Here is a 20,619-nt window from a genome sequence, read left to right as displayed (position 1 = left end):
TGTATTGTCTAATACTTAAACATGGGACGTCGAGAGAGGGATACAAAAACATTCTGCAATCAATCATTTCTATTGTTTAGGAAGTACGATGAAAGGTGTTTTGTATATTATATTTGGGATTAGATTTTAAAGTAGAGACAGATGGATGTGGGATGGTTATAGTCATAGAGATGTGTAGCATGGAAACAGATTCGGTCGAACACATCCATGCTAATCAGATATCCTAAATAAGTCTAGTCCCATTTGCCAGCATTTGGTCCATATCTCTCTAAACCCTTCCTTTTCATATACCCATCCTGATGCCTTTTAAATGCTCTAATCTTACCAGCCTCCACCGCTTCCTCCTGTAGCTCATTCTATACATGCACTGCCCTCTGCGTGAAAAAGTTCTGTGAAGACTTTTTTTAAAAACAGGACAGAATGTATTTTAAAACAATGACCCAAGTGCATCAATTCCAAGAAAGTTTGTGACTGCAATCAAGTATTGGGCTGGACCCCTGTGGTGTTAATAGATGGAATGTTTATACTGTTACATTTACAACAGACCTGAAAGCCATGAGTTTTAGCTTTTGGATTCAATTCAGAAGAATCAGAATTCAGTTTGGAAGGAAGGGAATTTCTTTCAGCAGGAAGATCATGCTTTTAGTTCAGGGGAACCAGTCATCCTAGCCAAACATTTTAAACTGTGGCGCATCTAAACAAGGAGTTTCGATAGAAATCTTAAAGCTGTTGGAAATGAAGAAGATCAGGCCATCAGAATTTTGAAATGTTCATGCCAGTAGACTCAGAAAAGAATCATAAAACTGTCCCTCCAGTCCATTGGAAAGAAATTGGGAGACATGAGTTAAATAAAAACTTAGCGTTTAGGTGGGAATGAAAGTTAACTGGAACTGTGTGTCTGCTTAAGGATAACTTTGGGAAACAGATTTGAATGTTACTTTTTTATTTGTATTAAGATCTTCCTATTGTCATATATGTACATATATATAATATATATTTCATATTTTTTCTTTATTGTACTTATGCTCTGATGTTAAAGAAAACCTGCAGCCTCATGTGAATCTGTTTCAGTGACTAACCACCACATTAATCAACGGAAAAAATAAACGTATGATCTATCAAGCCAGATTTCATTCTGGGATATGACTCATCCAATAGTATTACCATCAGCTGGATCAGAACAGAAAAATGTTAGTGAGTGAGATGCTCAAATTTCTACAGTCAGCAACTTAGCTAGAGTCACAGTCATACAGCAAGGAAACAGACCCTTCAGCCCAACTTGTCCATACTGACCAAGTTTCCCAAACTAAACTTGCCCATTTGCCTGCATTTGGCCCATATCTCGGTGAACCTTTCCTATTCACATACCTGTACAAATGTATTTTAAATATTGTAACTGTACCTGCATTTACAACTTGCCCTGGCAGTTCGTTCTATGTACGAACCACCCTCTATGTGAAAAGGTTGCCCCTCAGTTCCCTTTCAAATCTTTCTCCTCTCACCTCAAAAATATGCCCTCTAGTTTTGAACTCCCCTCCCTTAGGGAAAAGACCTTTGCTATTCACCTTATCTATGTCCCTCATGATTTTATAAACCTCCATAAACTGAGAAAGCTTATATTCCAGATGTGGTTAAGTGTCTCTCCATCAAAGCTGAGACCAATGGGAAGGGACGGGACATTAGCTTCATTTAACTTGACTTTGCTGAAGTCTCTAATGGGTTATTGTCACTGCATCACTGAATTCCTACTGCAGCATCTGACAATGTCTGAAATATTCATTTTTTTTAAACCCAATGCTCTGCACCACAGCAACCCATTAGCCTTAATTGTAAATGTTTTTGGATGCATACTTGCCAAGTTGTAGAATCTGGGCTGAATGAGTCATTCAGTTGTGCTCTCTCATTTTTGAAGCAGCAGATTGTAGATTTAAGTTGCATTTCAACACATTGCTGAGGTTGGCAATTCAAGGAAGTGTCACATTACTTCAAGCAGTCTCTCAGATGAAATGGGATGGGTGAAAGCAAGCCTTTCTTTTCCCCTCTGTTTCTTTTCTATCATCTATAGGTAGAAATGAGAGGGATACGAACAGTTTACAGAGAGATAATGATAGGTTAACTAAGTGGACAACAATTGGCAAATGGAATATGATGTTGGAATTTTAGGTGTGTTATATTTGGAAAGGAGAACAAAAGAACTGAAAATTATTTAATTGGAGAAAAATTGCAGAAAGTTGCAACACAAAGGGACTTGGGGGTCACTCGAGCAAGAAACACAGAAAGCTAGCACACACGAACAGCACGTAATCAGGAAGGCTAATGGAATGCTCGTCCTTATTTCAAAGGGATAGCAATATAAGAGATAACAAGGTGTAGAACTGGATAAACACAGCAGGCCAAGCAGCATCAGAGGAGCAGGAAAGCTACATTTCGGGTCTAGTCCCTTCTTCAGAAAAAGAGTAGGGAATGCTTACTGCAACTGTAAAAAGGTGCTGGCGAGATCACATCTGCAGTGCTGTGAGCAGTTTTGGTCAGTTATTTAAGGAGACATATTTCATTGAAGGCAGTTCACAGAAGGTTCACTAGGATGATCCCTGGTTTTGAGGGATTGCCTTCTGAACAAACGCTTGAGAATTTACTCATTGGAATTTAGGAAAATGGGAGGTCAGCCCAATGAAATATATAGGATTCTTAAGGGGCATGACAGGGTAAATGTTGAGAGGATGTTTCCCTTCATGGGAGAGTTTTGGACCACAAGGCATAGTCTCAGACTTAAGGATACCAATTGAAGAAGCCAATTTTTTCTTTCAAAGGGTTGTGAGTCTTTGGAACTTCTTGCCACGGAGAACTGTTGGGGCAAAGTCTTTGAGTGTATTTAAGGCTGAGGTAAATAGATTCTTCATCACAAGGGGATTCAAGGATTATGGGAAAAGAGCAGGAAAGGGAACGTGAGGAATACCTGATCAGCCATGATCCTATTGAATGGATTAAGGGGCCAAATGGCCTGTTCCTGTTCCTTATGGTCTTATTTATAAGAACAGCTCTTGTGTGACTCTGGAAGTCCAAGAGATTGAGCACATCTGCATTAATTAATAAGCTAGTTTATTGTCAAACTGCATGTGGCTAGAGTATAAGGTCAATTATGCAATGTTTTTCCAAGAAGCTCAAAATTGGAGGACTGATTAAATTCTCAAGCATTCATAACATGACGGCAATTGAGATATACAGTATTTGATAAATGGATTTTTCCTCAATTAAAAAAAAATTCAAGTTCACATTCCCTGATGCTTTTACATTCATGTTATAGTCATTCATGATAGATATTTTTTGAGACTTTAACAACAATGTCATAGAGTCATGCAGCACAGAAACAGGCCTTTCAATCCAACTAGTCCATGCCAACGATAATCCTAAACTAGGCCCACCTGCCTGCGCTTGGCCCATATCCCTCCAAACCTTTCCTGTTCACATACTTATTCAAGTATCTTTTAAACATTGTAATTGTACCCACATCCACCACTTCCTCTGGAATTTCATTCCACATGCGAACCATTTACCATGTAAAACATCTGCCTCTCATGTGCTTTTTAAACCTATCTCCTCTCACCCTAAACATTTGCCCCTTAGTCTTGAAATCCCCCACCCTAGAGAAAAGACACCTGCCATTCACCTTATCCATACCCCTCATGATTTTATAAACTTCTATAAAATCACTCTTCAACCTTACGCTACAGTAACAATGGTACCCACCAACCTCAGAGGGCCCAGGTAAGGACATAACATCAGAGGTGAGACAGGTAGTCAGCGATACCAACTGCTTCTTACACAGATGTATGACAATATTTGCCAATTGGTATCAGCTGCTCTTAATCCCATTTAATTAAGTCCCAGTCTTCCCGCCTCTAATGATCTAACTGTGGGCCAAATATTGAAAACATACCATGTCGGATTTTTTTTTGGCACTTGGCTATGTCTCAATATAAGTTTTGGTATTGATAAATTCTGTTCAATCCTTACATTGGGCTTTACAATGGTAATTTTTTTTGTTGTGTTGCCAGCTCGCTCTAAAAGCATGGTGATGGGAGAGCACAGTCGAGTTTCCAGCAGGCCATCCTCGCCCAGTCTACAGGATAAAGCATTAAAATCAGGATGGTTAAAGAAACAGAGAAGCATCATGAAGAACTGGCAGCAGCGATGGTTTGTCCTCAGGGGAGAACAGCTCTACTATTACAAAGATGAGGAAGAGAATAAACCTCAGGTAATGCATAAAGGTGTCATATTTTCATGAAACTTCCTGACTGCCTTAAAACAACATGTTTGCTTTGACCTTGTAAGAGATACGCTGAAATTAAACGCAGTTTATCATCTCTGCATAATACAGCTGACTTTACAGAATTGCTGTGGTCCTCAAGGAGGCTATTTGGCCCATCATGTTAGCACCGACTCTCCAACATTTGCCTCATGACTTAGGGCAATTCTCATTTCTCCCTTCTAAGGAAGGGTCACTTGACCTGAAACGTTAACTCTAATTTCTCTCCACAGATGCTGCCAGACCTGATGAGCTGTTCCACCAAGTTCTGTTTTTTGTTTCTGATTTACAGCATCTGCAGTTCTTTCAGTTCCCATTTCTTTGCAACGGTGCAGCTAGATTCCATTCAAATAATCATCTCAAGCTCTCTGAATGCCTCAGCTGAACGTGCCTCTCATTCACTTCATTCCCAACCCTAACTACTTGCTGTGAGAAAGTTTTTCCTCTGTTCACATTTTCTTTGTTTCTAAATAACTTGCACAGCTGTCTACCTGATTAAACTGGTTACAGAGGATGGAATCAGTTATTTTTCAGTGAGTGTTAAAGGAAACCTACTTCAGTGTTGTTTTGATCTGCGCTGAGAGCTGGTGTATAACAGTAAGAGTTTCGAGGGTTAATTTCAATCTAAAGTCTGGTTTTGACCTTCAATTTTGCAATTGACTAAAAATGACAATTTGACAGAAGTTGTTCCAGTCTTAAAACAGATGCATGAAAAGCTAGCAGCTGCAGCTTGTTAATTACATAGCTAAATTAAAAAGGTTTGCAAAAACTTGAATCAGCTGTTTTGGTCTGCACTGTGAGCTGGTGAATATGATTTTTTTTAAGGATTAAATTCTCCTTCAAGGTTAGTCTTTTTATTTATTTTTAGTGAATTAACTTCTAATCTAGCTTTAAAATTTAGAAAGGCATGGTAAAATTGCAAAGGGTTAATTGGGGTCCATGAAGGGGATGTTGTGTTTGACAAATCTAGGATTTTTGAGAATGTTATTTGTAGCATAAATAACGAATGAACGAATACCATATATAAGTCCAGTTTACCATCTCTGCATAATACAGTTGACTTCACCAAGCTGCTATGATCCTTAAGGAGGCTATTTGGCCCATCGTGTCTGCACTGATTCTCCAAAAGTTGCCTTATGATTTAGGACCATTCTCATTTCACCATAACCATGCCACTAGCTTCTGTTCAAATAATCATCTTATGACATATGCCTCAAAGCAAAATTAAAATTCAATTAAACTGTTTTGGATAGAAATATTATGCTAAAGTAACTATGGTACTCACCAACTTCAGAAGGCCCAGGTAAGGACATAACCTCAGAAGTGAGACAGATAGTCAGGGATACCAACTGCTTCTTATATAGATGTATGCCAATGTTTGCCATTTGGTATCAGCTGCTCTTAATCCCATTTAATTAGCACAACGTTCGGAATAGCAGTGGTGCCAGTGATTACACACCCATGCCGAGCCAACTCCTCCTTACCTCTCACTCCAGCTCTGCGGCATTGGGACCAGGACACATTCCCAGCAGTGGATACCACTCTCCGTGAAGGTGCTGGGATTGAGGAACTGTCAGCCATTTAATTGGCTGGCACCTCGCAAAGGTGGAAACCAAATGGGGATCAAAGTCTTGTTTCAAGACAACTAATGCCCTTCAAATATTAAACACCTGCATGGTGTGTCAGTGGAACTAGGACAGGATTGCTACTTTGTTTTTGTACACCCCCCCACCCCCACCAAAAACCTCATCAAATCCGGCTTATAATTGTGAAGTTATACCACTAGACGTGGTCTGCAATGGCATCCAGCAAGGAACCAATAATTCCAGTTAATGCCATCTCCACTTCAATGGTTATAATTTTGTAGACTAACTGAGATATTAACAGTGGTATTGATCAACTTGACAATTAACAGATGTAAAAAACAGGCAACTGATGTACTTTGGAACAGAGTCAGCCTTTTGCCAATTTCACAATAGAATAGAAATTCAAACTGTTACACTCGATGCTATCTACAGTCAGGCATTTCTGTTGATTCTTCCTACATAGGATGATTCTGACCACCAAACAAGCTGACCTTCATAAGCCTTACAAAATATACTTGCAAGGGCAGCATTGAGAAATGTCTCACTGCAGTGTCCAGAATTACTCATTGGTTTGTCCAAAGCTTTAATTTGTGGTTAGTTATCTGGAGACTAGTAAATAAAATTATAGTGTATGGGATTGAGGAACGTGTACTAGCAGGTATCGAAAATTAGTTAGTAGACAGAAAGTAGAGTTTAGGAATAAATGAATCATGCTCAAGTTGGCAGGCTATTACTAAAGGTGTACTGTTAAACATAACTGTTCAATATACACATAAACAATTTAGATGTGGGGACCTTTGCAATATTTTCCAATTTGTTGATGACACCAAATTGGTGGGAATATAAGTTGCAAGGAGGGTGCAAGGAGACTTCAGGCAGATTTGGACAGTTAAGTGAATGGGCTAGAATGCGGTAGATACAAGTTACTTTCTTTAGGAATACAACAAAGACTATTTCTTAAAAAGTGAGAGATTGGGAAATACGTGTGTTCATGAGTCACTTTCATTTTGAGGGGATTTGAAGACGGGAGTGAAGATGCCTTTCTCCAATGCATAGATCTTTGATACCACATCTGGTGTGTTGTGTACAGTTTTGGTCTCCTTATCTAAGGAGTGATATACTTGGTATGGAGGGAATGTGATGGACGTTCACAAGATTAGTGCCTGGGAGGGTAGGGTTGTTTTTATGAGGAGAATTTGAGGAAACTGCGTCTGCATTCATCAAAATGTATGAAGAATGAGTGACAATTTTACAGAAATTTACAAAATTCTTAGTGTCGCCGCATGTTTCCTCAAGTTGGTGACTCTAAAACGAGGGGACATAATCTCCTCCTAGAGGGCTGTGGAAACTATCATTCATCATGTTCAGCGCATTTTTAGCAACTAATGACATTAAGAGGTAGAAGATCAGTCATGATCTAACTGAAAATCATATGCTTTCAATGGGCTGAGTAGCCTATTCCTGTTCTGTTTTCTTCTAATCAAATGAAAGCCATTTCAATGGCTGTGGTGGTGCTTTCGCTTTTCTGGTTGTTGTGTGTGACTGATGCCCAAAAAATAACCAACAGGCTAATTCCATGGAAAACTATCAGCCATTTCAAGAAAAAGGTGCCCATAAAGGAATTTCGGCATGTACACAATGACCGATACAAATTTTTATAGATGTACCATAGAAAGCATCCTATTCAGATGCATCAAAGAACAAAGAACAAAGAACAAAGAAAATTACAGCACAGGAACAGACCCTTCGGCCCTCCAAGCCTGTGCCGATCCTGATCCTCTATCTAAACCTGTTGCCTATTTTCCAAGGATCTGTATCCCTCTGCTCCCTGCCCATTCATATATCTGTCTAGATACATCTTAAATGACGCTATTGTGCCCGCCTCTACCACCTCTGCTGGCAACGAGTTCCAGGCACCCACCACCCTCTGTTTAAAGAACTTTCACGCATATCTCCCTTAAACTTTTCCCCTCTCACCTTGAAATCGTGACCCCTAGTAACTGAGTCCCCCACTCTGGGAAAAAGCTTCTTGCTATCCACCCTGTCTATACCTCTCATGATTTTGTAGACCTCAATCAGGTCCCCCCTCAACCTCCGTCTTTCTAATGGAAATAATCCTAATCTACTCAACCTCTCTTCATAGCTAGCGCCCTCCGTACCAGGCAAATCCTGGTGAACCTCCTCTGCACCCTCTCCAAAGAATCTACATCCTTTTGGTAATGTGGCGACCAGAACTGTACGCAGTATTCCAAATGTGGTCGAACCAAAGTCTTATGCAACTGTAACATGACCTGCTGACTCTTGTACTCAATACCCCGTCCGATGAATGAAAGCATGCCGTATGCCTTCTTGACCACTCTATCGACCTGCGTTGCCACCTTCAGGGTACAATGGACCTGAACACCCAGATCTCTATGTGCATCAATTTTCCCCAGGGCTTTTCCATTTACCATATAGTTCGCTCTTGAATTGGATCTTCCGAAATGCGTCACCTCGCATTTGCCTGGATTGAACTCCATCTGCCATTTCACCGCCCAACTCTCCAATCTATCTATATTCTGCTGCATTCTCCGACAGTCCCCTTCACTATCTGCTACTCCACCAATCACAGCTTGGTATTGCAGCTGCTCCTCCCAAGACCGCAAGAAATTAGAGATTTTTTCGAGAAGATTTGTAGCTCAGGTTGTTGGTGCAGTTGTTGACTTGCTCGCCGAGCTGGTAAGTTTGTTCACTGACGTTTCATCCCCCTGCTAGGTAACGTCATCAGTGACCTCCGGTGAAGAGTCGTTGCTCTGTCTCACTTGTTATTTAAGTGCCTCGGTTTGTTGGGGTGGGTGGCATCACTTCCAGATTTGTTTCTGGACCCCATATACCAACCACTAAGAAACAAATCTGGAAGTAATGCCACCCACCCCAACAAACCAACACTCATAAGTAACAAGCGGGACAGAATAACGACGCTTCACTGGAGGTGCACTGATGATGTTACCTAGCAGGGGGACGAAACATCTGCAAACAAACTTATCAGCTCGGCGGGCAAGTCAACAACCAGAAATTACAGAGAGTTGTCAATGCAGACCAGTCCATCAATCCAACAGGCCTTCCATCCATTGATTTCATCTATGTTACCCGTTGCATCAGAAAGCAACTAACATATTCAAAGACCACTCCCACCCCATTATACTCTCTTCCATCCTCTTCCATCAGGCAGAAAATATGAAAGTTTCTATACACCTACAAACAGATTCTTCCCCACTGCTATCAGACATTTGAATGGACCTCTCTAATGTTAATATTGACCTCTCTCTGCACCTTCTCAGCAGGTGTAACAGTGTATCCTGCACTCTGTACTGTTACCCTCATGCACTTGTATAGTAAGATCTGCCTGTAAAGCACAAAGGATGACACTTTTTCACTGTACCTCACTGCGTGTGACAGTAACAAATCAAACCAAACCAAATCACATGGGCTAAGGAGGAATGGGGAGGGGAATAGAAACAGAAGCTTGAATCAGCGTTAATACAATGATGTTTTTAGGAAAGTAATGAGGATGTGAAGGTTACAGTTTAGAAGAAATCCAAAAAAAAACAGGGATAGATGAGTACATTTTCAGCTTTGGACCTCACTGTCACTCGCATTGAGGTGGAAAGTCATGGGTTGGGAGTATGCAATTTCTCCAATTCCACAATGAGTGCATCAAAACATCAAAATTACATGATAATGACTGAAGGATCCATCCCTGATACTTTGTGAAAGAGTCATGAAGAAGTACTGGTCCAGTGGTACAGGGATTGAGCTGGACATGGGTGGGAGAAATGAATTCAGAAGACATTTTAGGCAGGAGGAATTTGAAAACGCAGTTGTTTTGAGTTTTGTGCTGTGACCTTTGTTCTAGTAAATACCACCTGATGGGAGTGCCAGATGTGAAGACTGCTCCACATCAGGCTGCGAGAAGTGCTCAGTCTGAACCCCCTGACACTAATAACGATTCAAATACGTCTGTTGGACTGGGATGTCAGTCCATCCCATCTGGAGAACGGACAGCGGAGAGTGCAGATATACAGCTGGAGCTCAGATATCACAGCAAAATGCCAACTGAACGTAATAACTTTCCCAAAGCAGCATTAAATTCTAATTGCCATAAAAACTGTAAAACATTATCTTTCTGTTTTTCATGCTGGCCCTCTTTTTGAAGGCAATGATTCATGCTGTGGGTAGGTGACCTCCCAGCTCCTTATCCATGTGAACGATTGGCAAGATTCTTTCTGGGCCACAGCCATCCAATGTTTAATATTGCAATTACCAGAACCAAACTCAATCTTGTCCTCATTCAATGTCCAAATAAAAAAGAAATCCTGCAGGATTTATTGCAGATCAAGGCTGTTTTTCTTTGTACTGTCCATTTTTTGTGGAATGTTTCAGGTGAATTGCTGTCCCATTAATGTTCAAGCTGAGAGGACTTAATCCAAAGAAAAGTAGAGTCTGAGTCTGGCACCTACCATTGACTCAATCCGCTATAAATATTGCACTTCACTTTCTGAGAGACTGGAAGACTGGAGACATTTAACAATTGAACAGAATCAAAGTTGGCATTTAGACACTAACCATGACATGGGACCATGTTGTTAATTCACTACTTTTTTTATATATGTGTCAGAGTGGATCAATGCAAGTGTGGCTCATTTTAATTCATCTGTTTAGATATAAGATGAAGAAATATCACTTGTCTGCATCAGATTGTCTAACTGCCTTTAAGTTCTCACCATCATCACCTAGATGGCAGACCATTTAATGGTTCGAAGTTCCTCCAGTCTTCTGCCCCACATTTTCCTCCACCATCTTTAACTTGGACTTTCTTGTTCTTCTATTCTGGCATTCCCAAGTAGTTGTTTGGACTTACTTTAGTAGCACCTTCTATGCTTCTAAAGTAAAAGTCCTATCAACCACCTCATTTTGATGCTAAATAGTCCTTTTACCCTTGCAAATCAGTTATATACTGTGATATGTCGTTCGTCTCTGTGCCAACTCCATCATTTCGAAACACACCTACCTGACCAAAAGAGAACATAGTACTCAAGGTTTAACATCTTCCAACTTCTACTTTGACTTTAGCAATCATTCCATTTACTGTGTTCCACTGAGACTTGACATTTTAGGTATCAAATTAACTATTAATCTTGGATCCTTTTCCACCTCATATTCAGCGATTTTCAGCCCATCTCTAGTTTAGTTGATCGTATTGAATTTCCACTGGCACAGATTTTTCTTGTTTGCAAATGCAAAGCAGATCCCTAGATACCTTCTTTAGATTGAATGCTCTCCTTTCTGATTTAATACCAACTACAAAACTGACCAGTTGGAAGTGAAATTCTGATCCCAAGGAATTAACGTTGATTTAATATTGAATCCTCGTAATGCTTCTTTAGGCAGTGCATTTGATAATCCAGTGTCCCCCTTCCCCCTTCCACTGCAACCCCACCCCAAAACCACTACCACCCTAATTTCACTCCCACTGCTCATTATTTTTAATCCTTCACACAAAATTAGCATTTGAACTTTTCTTAAATCTTCAGTTTGCTGTAATGAAGGCTACTAATACATTTGCTGTAATAACAGTGACTGGGCCTGAGTACAGGGACCTATACCATGAGGATGTCCAATCACATGAAACACAATCCCATGAAACAGGGAAGATAGGATTCTAGCGATGTTCTCTCCTACCATATCCTGTATATCGTGTAAACACTTAATAAAGGTTCACGAACAGACGTGTGGATTTTGTTCCATAGTCAGCATGGACATACCTTACTACAAGTTTGAAGAGCAGCTTTTAATGTGGATCTCTGAAGATACTTCCCCATCGACAATTTGAATGGCACTCTCTATGGGCATTTGATCCAGTAACAACTTCGATGTTGTTCGTTGGAGCTTGATTTTAATTATACTATGGATTATGCAGGGAAACCAACTCCTGTGAGTCAGTTAGCTCTGTTGGCTGGACTGCTGGTTGGCAATGATAACAGCATGGGTTCAATTCCCACACCAGCTGAGGTTAGTATGAAGGATTGCCCTTCCCACCTTTGAAGCCTGCTCAATTGTATGCAACAGTAATGAGAAATGCAGCATTAATTAAGCTGATTTGCCCATGTTAAGTGCAATCGAGTCTCACAGAGGCATTGTATAGATACAGTTGCTCATGAACCTTCAAACGTAGAAGCACTGATTAAAGACTTGTTAAACACGGGAAAGAGTGCTAATTGAGGTATGTGTGTATATAGTACCAACTTACTTCTAGCAAAGATAAATCTGACTCTCAGATTTTCATTGCACCAATAGCACTGAAATGTTCCCATTAGACATCAGAATGTGCTTAATTAATTCACTTTTTTTCAATATATGTAATTAAGACACAATGGTTCCCGAACTGAAGCCTCTTGAATGTGCAGGACAGACAACAGATGAAACTCCAAAGATTACTGCTCAAGTTCACTCATTAATTTTACTATCTATGAAGTTACACCAAAATGTAATGTGGAGCTGACTTCTTCCCCAGTCCTATTTGTATAAATTCTCCATTCTGAACACCTTACTCAACTGTTAGCATTGCATACTGCCAGAACGTAACAAAAGCAATGTGAATAGATGCCTCTGCCACAAGATTTCTAATCAAGCTTTGTATTATTGACTTGACATTGTCAAATGAAGAAGCTATTTTAAGTCTCCTGATGTGAAATGATAGTGATGACTGATGAATATGCAAAGCAATGTAGAAAGTGTTGGGAAAGGAAAAGATTTTTTTTGGGTTTCATGCATGGTCTCAAAAATGTTGCTCGTAAATTAACAGTCTGCCTCCTGCAAGCTCTCTTATTTCTAATTGGAGAAAAATAAGCTTCCTTTATTAGAGTTGGTCTGCGCAATATGGGATCACAGACTGTACACTGTTTCCTGCGACAGTCAAAATGTTTTGCGTGTATATTTATTTTCATTAGTTCCTGATTCACATTGTGCAAAGAAATTTAAGCATCACAAAAGCTGTTTCACCGCGTCAGCGCCGCTTGCATTTCCTCAATGATACTCAAATGTTTAAAATTGGCTTCTTGGTTATTGTAAGATATTGAAGAAGCATTCATTTATTGCTGCAAAAGATTAATATAATTGGTAACTACTACGCAGAATGTGATACAGTCTTTCTCATGACCCTTCTATTCATATTATTTCCTTTTTGGTGGCAGTTCAAGGGGATTTGGCTCAGCAACATCAGGAACAAAGGTTTTACCATATAAAGTAAATGGTTGTTTGCTTTTGATTATCACTCCACTGCCTTGTGTCTGATGCTTCGCACTAAATAGACTTCCCACCTCAATTAGGTGAACACATGAACATGGACATTAGGAACAGAAGTAGCCTCTCAGCCCCTCAAGCCTGCTGTACTATTTAATAAGATCATGGTCAATCTGATTACTCCACATCCCTTACTCCTCCCTCCACCCTCCCCAAATAAGCTTCCCAGCTCCTTGCTTTTCAAACATCTGTCTATGTCTGCTTTAAATATGAGGCAAACAAACTGAATAAAAGCTCAGGACAATGAGAGTAAACATTCAGTTTGATTTCACGGAATAGTTTTAACATTTCCAGTCTTGTAGAGGTCTTTATTCAGTGTTATTCCTTTAGATGGTGCTGGCTTCTGAATAGCCAGTTTCAGGCCCCTGCTTTGGAAAGGTGTTAAACTTGAAAGGGTGCAGAAACGATTTACAAGGATGTTGCCAAGGTTGGAGGGTTTGAGCTATAAGGAGAAGCTGAATTGGCTGCACCTAGTTTCCTTGGAGCATGACGGGTGATCTTATAGAGGTTTATAAAATCATGAGGGGCATGGATGGGGTGAATAACCAAGGTCTTTTCCTCTGGTGATAGGGGAGTCCCTAACTAGAGGGCATAGGTTTAAGGTGAGAGAGGAAAGATTTAAAAGGGACCTAAGGGGCGACTTTTTCACACAGAGGATGGTGAGTGTATGGAATGAGTTGCCAGAAGACGTGATGGAGACTGGTACAATTATAAAGGCATCTGGATAGGTATATGGATAGGAAGGATTTAGAGGGATACAGGTCAAAAGCTGGTAAATGGGATTAGATAAATTTAGGATATCTGGTCAGCATGGACGAATTGGACTGAAGGGTCTGTTTCCATGCTGTAATCTCTGACTCTATAACTATTTGAATGTAGAACGTTTTCTGAAACTGCATATTCAGCTTTTTTAGGGTTTCTGTGTTGGAATTTATGTCTTTAAGGTATATTTCATGCATGTCTTTAAATTTTGAATGATCCCACTTCACTTTCCAATAAAATATTTTGATCTGAGATACAGAATCCAAATAAAATACTCCAATCTTTGAATTACATCCATCAGTGAAACTTGGGCAATGGCAGTGAGTCACAGAATTGTTATGGCATGGAATGAGGCCAATCAGCCCATTGTGTCTGTATTAGTTCTATCCCCTAGTACCAATCTCCTGTCTTTTTTGCAAATCCCTGCACACCATTTCTATCCAAATAATCATCCAGTGTCCTCTTAAATGCCTTGTTGTCTTAGGGAAAGCAACATGTGATTTTGTGAAGCAGGATTATGTCAGATTGGTGAGCTCTTTAAGTTGTGTATACAACCTCCAGTGTATGCTCCTGGCAGATGGTTTACAAGGTAATTGTTGAAAGGTTGAAGTGGTTGGAATTTGCAACTAAATAACTGTTGGGAATAATGGATACCCAGGATGGCTCAGAATACAGTATCCTGAGCTCTGCTTCAAATATAATCATATTATAAAAAGAACGCTCATATTATAACCGTCACCTGAGCCCACAGTTAGATTAAAAAGTAGAAATTGCTCATGGCTTCCTATTATTATTTTAATAATATAAACATTGTGAATTTCCCCATGCCTCCATCTCTAGTTGTATTTAAACCACAACCTGTACCCTGCTGGACTGGGAGATCCAAGTTTGCCTATACAATCCAAGCTATCTCTGACCAGGTAGGAATTTATTGGTCATCATCATCCCAATCTCTCCTCACTCTCACCAGGCTAGCTTCCAAACGCAGTGGGGAAACACCTTTGTACATGATGGGAAAGCGACTGAGCCGAGTGGAAAGGCATTGTAGAGACTGTGTAACCCTGGATTCCTTTATACTCACTACTTCTGCGCTGTGTGCACATCATCAGCGTCACTGAAGCAACAAAAATAATGTCCTTATTTATCTTGCTAATGTAACTCAGTGCAATGTGATATTACTTCCACACAGCACAGTTCAGTACTCAGGTTGTAAGCAACTGATGGCTGAAACCGTCATCGTAGCATTTGCAAAAAGTGCTTAAGTGCCTGATTTCTGATGAAGAGTCACTGAACTTGAAACGTTAATTCTGCTTTCTTCCCACGGATGCTGCCAGACCTGCCAGACTTTCTCCAGCAATTTCTGTTTTTGTTTCAGATTTCCAGCAACCACAGTTCTTTGTTTTACTTTTGTGCTTTAAACAACATTGTTAAAGAAATACTCGTTGGTTTCCATAGAGGGCAACAGAGATGGGTCTGGAGAATGGGACTAACTGGGTAGCTCTTTCAGGAGTTAGTACAGACACAATGGGTTGAATGGCCTCCTTCTGTACTGTAAATTCTAAGATTTTATGATTCTTTGGAGTTGATTCAGAAGCATTAATGTCAAATTAGTCTGCTGTGGTTAAACTAGAGCCTCCAAGTCTCTTGAATAGTCCAGGAGTCTCCAGGAATTAATGATCTGTAATTATTACAGGCAACCAGCAGGAAAATTCATACAGTTATGAGAGAGAAACTGCTTGTATTTTCCTTTGAACATGTTAAGCTTAATACTTCTCAAATATCAACTGGATGACCATCTACTTATTTAGTGCAATGCTAAAATGAAGGAATGTTATGCACCTATAATGAATAAATCAAAGAAGTGCAGATGCTGGAGTTCTGACACAAAAACAGAAATAGCTGGAGAAACTCAGCATGCCTGGCAGCATCTGTGGAGAGAAAGTGGAGATGATGTGTCAGGTCCGGTGACCCTTTGTTCAGAACATGCTCATTCTTTTTAGCATCTGCACTTCACTCAAATTGATCCTGGGGCGACAGCTTCATTGTTAAGAAGCTGGGGTTGTTGTTCTTACAGCAAAGAAAGGTAGGGGCAGATTTGGTTAAAGTGTTCAAGATCATGAAAGCTTTGGATAGAATCACAAACTGATATTGGATTAGAACTTTGCCAGAAGTTGGCAAAGTGTTATTTTTCTCGAGTTTCATGGAAGGTTTCTCTCTTGCTCTCACCCTCGCTCTCTTGCTCTCTCCCCCTCAAAACATTAGCTTACTTTCTCTCCACAGATGCTGAGAGACCCGCTTGATCCCTAGCATTTTTGGTAAAATCTGAATATTACAATGGAGGTGGGGTGAGCTCAAGTTGATGGAAGGTGAACTTTAACCCCTCTCAGCCTGCCTTGAAATATGTTTGAATTTGAACTAACAGTTCTGCTTGGCAGATTATTTCAAAGATGCTTATCAAATGATAAACATTACATTGAGAAATGTGGCATTTTAAAAATCATGTCAATTGTTAGCGTTTCTTAAAAATAACCATGAGTGAATAGAACAGAATGTGATTAAATGAGCGATAAGCAGATTCACTGCATTTGTGAATTATTATCGATGGATATGAACAACTAGATTCTAATCTTCTTTTTGATCTAGGCCTATAAAATGAAATTCTGCAGAGAGGAAGGTGAACTCCTGGCCCCTCTGGGTCATATTGATTCAGACAATTGCCGTCACTGTTGGAGTAAGATTACAAAATGTAAATAGATTGATGCGTCCTCCTCATCAGTCATTCAGACTGCATTAACCTTCCTCACCAGTCCAAGCTCAGACTCGGCTTGGCTAATGATGTTTTAAACTGAGTAAGGCACCACAGAGCCCACTCACAGTGATAGATGGAACAGGACAGGAGTAATTCTAAAATAAGCAGCAAATGTAATTTGCAGAACGAATGGCTTCACAAAGCAAAGATTGATTGGCACTCAACTGTAAAGTAATCTGAGGCTTTTTCTTATATTAACAAGCAGAAATTTTCTTGAATGCAAGATTCTTTAAGAAATCATCTTATCTTGTTTCCTATCATTCTTTTTATTCATTTATGGATGTGGACATTGTTGGGTAAGCTAGCATTTATTACCCATAAGGCAGTTAAGAGTCAAACACATTGTTGTGGGTCTGGAGTCACATGTAAACCAGACTGGGTAAGGATGGCAGTTTCCTTCCCTAAAGGACATTGAACAAGATAGGTCACATTCCACCATCTGCCATGGCAGGATTTGAACCTAGATTCCCAGAATATTATCCAGGCCTCTGGATTAACAGCCCATTGATAATACCACCAAGCCATTGCCTCCTTATAAATATAAGGCACTCTCAATAAATATATATTGTTTCTAATAGATTGAATGAATAGAAAATTCAGGTATATGTTATACAAAATACATGAATGCAGTAGTTGAACTAGCGGAGCTTCTGGTTATTTTTTGCTTATCTATTTGTACATTAGTGATGCTATCACTCAGATGGTATGAGGTCCCTGTTGGCCTTCCAGCTCTCTCAGATCCCTAGGTTTATATTACTTTCACTGCAGCATATTTTGGGCTGTACAATCCCATGTGACTGTATGCACAACCATGAGGAAATGAGCCAAAGTGAATGTATTTGATGTTTTTTTTAAGCAAGGACTTTGTGGTATTCCTTTATGAATTCCAAGCTCAGCAACTCTTGCAAAGGTACATTGGAGAATGTGGGGCAACCTTACACCAGGTGAGCAAGTCATCATTCAACAAGACATTACTGAGATCCATATTCTCCTATTCCACACTCTATGCAAAGAATTTAAGATTAAAAAAAGAATTGAATTAATATCTTTCATGAACTCAAGATGCCCCAAAAGATTCTAAGGGAAGTACTTGTAAAGTGTAATCATTGTTGCATACTGGGAACCACAGCAATGAATTTACACATAACTAACACCCACGGATAGCCACAACCAGATCTGTGTTAATACTGAGAGATAAGTATTGTTCAATTCCCCAGGGAGAGTATCCCTGCTCTTCCTCATTATAATACCATACAATCTTCTTATGTTGAGCTGAGTGAGATAGGGCCTTGGTTTCACATCTCATTTGAACAACAACCTCCCTACAATGCAGCCCTCGGGTATTATTGAAAACAAAACCTATTCATCATGTCCTTATCAGGACTGACACAAGAAAGTCAAATTTCAAAGAACAACAATTTATACTGCATAAGAAACAGGGTGGTGATTGGTTGGCAAGTGAGCTCTGCTAGAGGGTCTTGTAGTGCAGTGGTAGTGACCCTACCTCTGGGTTTGGAGGCCTGGGTTCAAATCCCACCTACTCTAGTAGTCTGTGATAATGCGTTTCAACAAGTTGGTTTAAAACAAAAACAAAAACAAAGCTGATTCTTTTAAGGGCAGCATAGGAATTAGCACTGCTGCCTCACCACGCCAGGGACCTGGGTTTGGTTCAAGCCTCGGGTGACTGTCTGTGCGGAGCTTGCACATCCTCCCCGTGTCTGCATGGGTTTCCTCCCATGGTCCAAAGATGTGCAGGTGGATTGGCCATGCTAAATTGCTCAAAGTGTCCAGGGATATGTGGGCTAGATGGATTAGCCATGGGAGATGTGGGGTTATGAGGTGGGTCCGAGTGGGTTGCTTTGTGGAGGGCTGATGTGAACTGAATGGGCTGAATAGCTTGTTTCTATGCTGTTGGGATTCTGTAAATGAGAATCCTGTCTTGGGAATGCACAAAGGAACAGTGTTCTATCCTGTGCTATTTCTGTACTGTACTCATTCTGTTGTGTAATAGTTCTGTGCTGCATTGAAATAATTCTGTAGAGTTCCATGTTGTACCATGTTGTACTCCTTCTGCATTGTGTTAGTTTTTCAGTGTACTACATTGGTATTGATCAGTGCAAACCCAGTCTTTTTATTTTACAACTACGCAAGTGTACGTGTAGTCCTCCCTCAGTATTGCACTGGAATGTCTGCCCAGGTTATAGATAAAGTATTGGGTATAGAGCTCATAGCTCTCTTATTCAGTGATGAGCATACCAACACCACAGACACAGCGAACCCCTGAGCTCGGCCTGGATTCTCACTCCAAGGTGGGTGCGGAAGAATTGAGAAAATTCCCGCTTGGCACACTGGACCTGGCTGGATGTTTGTTTTGGCTTTGGTGGGAGGGTGGGTGTAGAAGAGTGTGGATTGGATTTGGGTCTGCAGTCCCAGGAACTGTTCAGAAACAGTCACAAGGGCTGCTGGGTTTAAAATCTTTTTTGTTCTAGTTTTTTCAAAACAGGGCCTTGAACCTTCACCCCCTGCCCATTCACTGCGCCCAATTCAACTCGTTATTCCCCCCACAGTCACTATGGCCTCTCATAACTTCCATGTTAAGTAATACTCTCTACCCATCACCTGTGGCTCTTAATACCCTGCATGCTAAGATTTGCCCCTCTATGGACATTCCCCTTTTTTTGGCTTGTATGCCAACATGATGCTAATTATACCAACCTTTGTCCCACAGTCACCACCATTTGCACTTAAAACGCCATGCCAACTCAACCAGTATCCATCATTGACAGAACATAAGCCATACTGCAATGCAATAAAATAAAGTTGAAGTAAGTATCTATTACAAATTTCACAAAAATAAACAAAAACACTCATTTATAAAAGCCAGTGCACTTAAATCCTGTTGAATAATTAATCCCTTATTAAAAAGCAGAATTTGCATTCATGACCCCACTAAGACAGTTAATCCTTTCATAGTCTCATGAAGCTGTTAGTTAAACTGAATTTATAGTGACAAAACAGTAGCAACATTATAATGATAACCCTCAGGCTTAAATCAACGACAACTATTGAAATTGTAAGCCCTTATTTTTGTCAACTGAGTTTTTTTCCTTGCAGGTTTCTTAATCTTCGATTTCAAAATGAAAATAATTTTAAGTAATCTAATAGCTTGACCGTTCCACAAACCTAAGTACATTCACATCCACTTTTAAGAATTGTAAGTTAGGCTCTGCAGGAAGTGGACCTCACAATGCTGAGTCTAAGTGGTCTTGCTGGGTTTGTGTTTTTCTCATGTGAATCATATCCTATTCCCAACCTCTGTCACCTACAATAATATCTGTTGGTTATGGGGGAAGGACTTTTCCATGCAGGGTTCTGGCACCATGTTGACTAAGATGCTGTCAAACCTGGGCCCTTATATCCATGGCTCTGTTGTTGACCTTTCAGTGACAGTCTCCATGTATGCTTCTTCTTTGTAGATAGTCCCTGGGATCAAGGTGGGGTTTCTTCCATTCCAGCTCAATGAGTTCTGAGATGGACAATGTGTGATATGTAGATTCTGCCATGCATGGGGTAGGTGATGTTTGAGGGAAGATATACCATGTTCCCAACAAAGTGTCTCTGCGTGGGGGTCTTTTGACCTCTTCAAGGACTTTTGAGGACATCCCTGAAGCATTTATCTATTCCTCCTTAGATTGTGGTATTGCAACTGAGTTCCAAAATAAAACAGTTTCAGAGATAGTAGGAACTGCAGATGCTGGAGAATTTGAGATAACAAGGTGTAGAGCTGGATGAACACAGCAGGCCAAGCAGCATCA

The 20,619-nt window shown here is 40.2% G+C and overlaps 1 protein-coding gene across 1 annotated transcript in view; it reads left to right on the top strand.

Annotated features, from left to right (window-relative positions):
- The first annotated feature begins 4,063 nt into the window (after positions 1-4,063).
- Positions 4,064-20,619, top strand: part of LOC109921178 (rho GTPase-activating protein 22-like) — a 286,087-nt gene continuing 269,531 nt past the window's right edge. Inside the window, exon 1 of the mRNA XM_048616436.1 lies at positions 4,064-4,255. Coding sequence (XP_048472393.1) covers positions 4,070-4,255 — 186 coding nt within the window. The 5' untranslated portion in view covers positions 4,064-4,069. The remainder of the gene's footprint in view (positions 4,256-20,619) is intronic.

The sequence above is a fragment of the Rhincodon typus genome, chromosome 34 (assembly GCF_021869965.1).
Source record: "Rhincodon typus isolate 14 chromosome 34, sRhiTyp1.1, whole genome shotgun sequence".
In the NCBI taxonomy this organism is placed as follows: Eukaryota; Metazoa; Chordata; class Chondrichthyes; order Orectolobiformes; family Rhincodontidae; genus Rhincodon; species Rhincodon typus.
The sequence above is the reverse complement of the archived record's forward strand: the minus strand, read 5'-3'. Positions and strand labels throughout refer to the sequence as shown.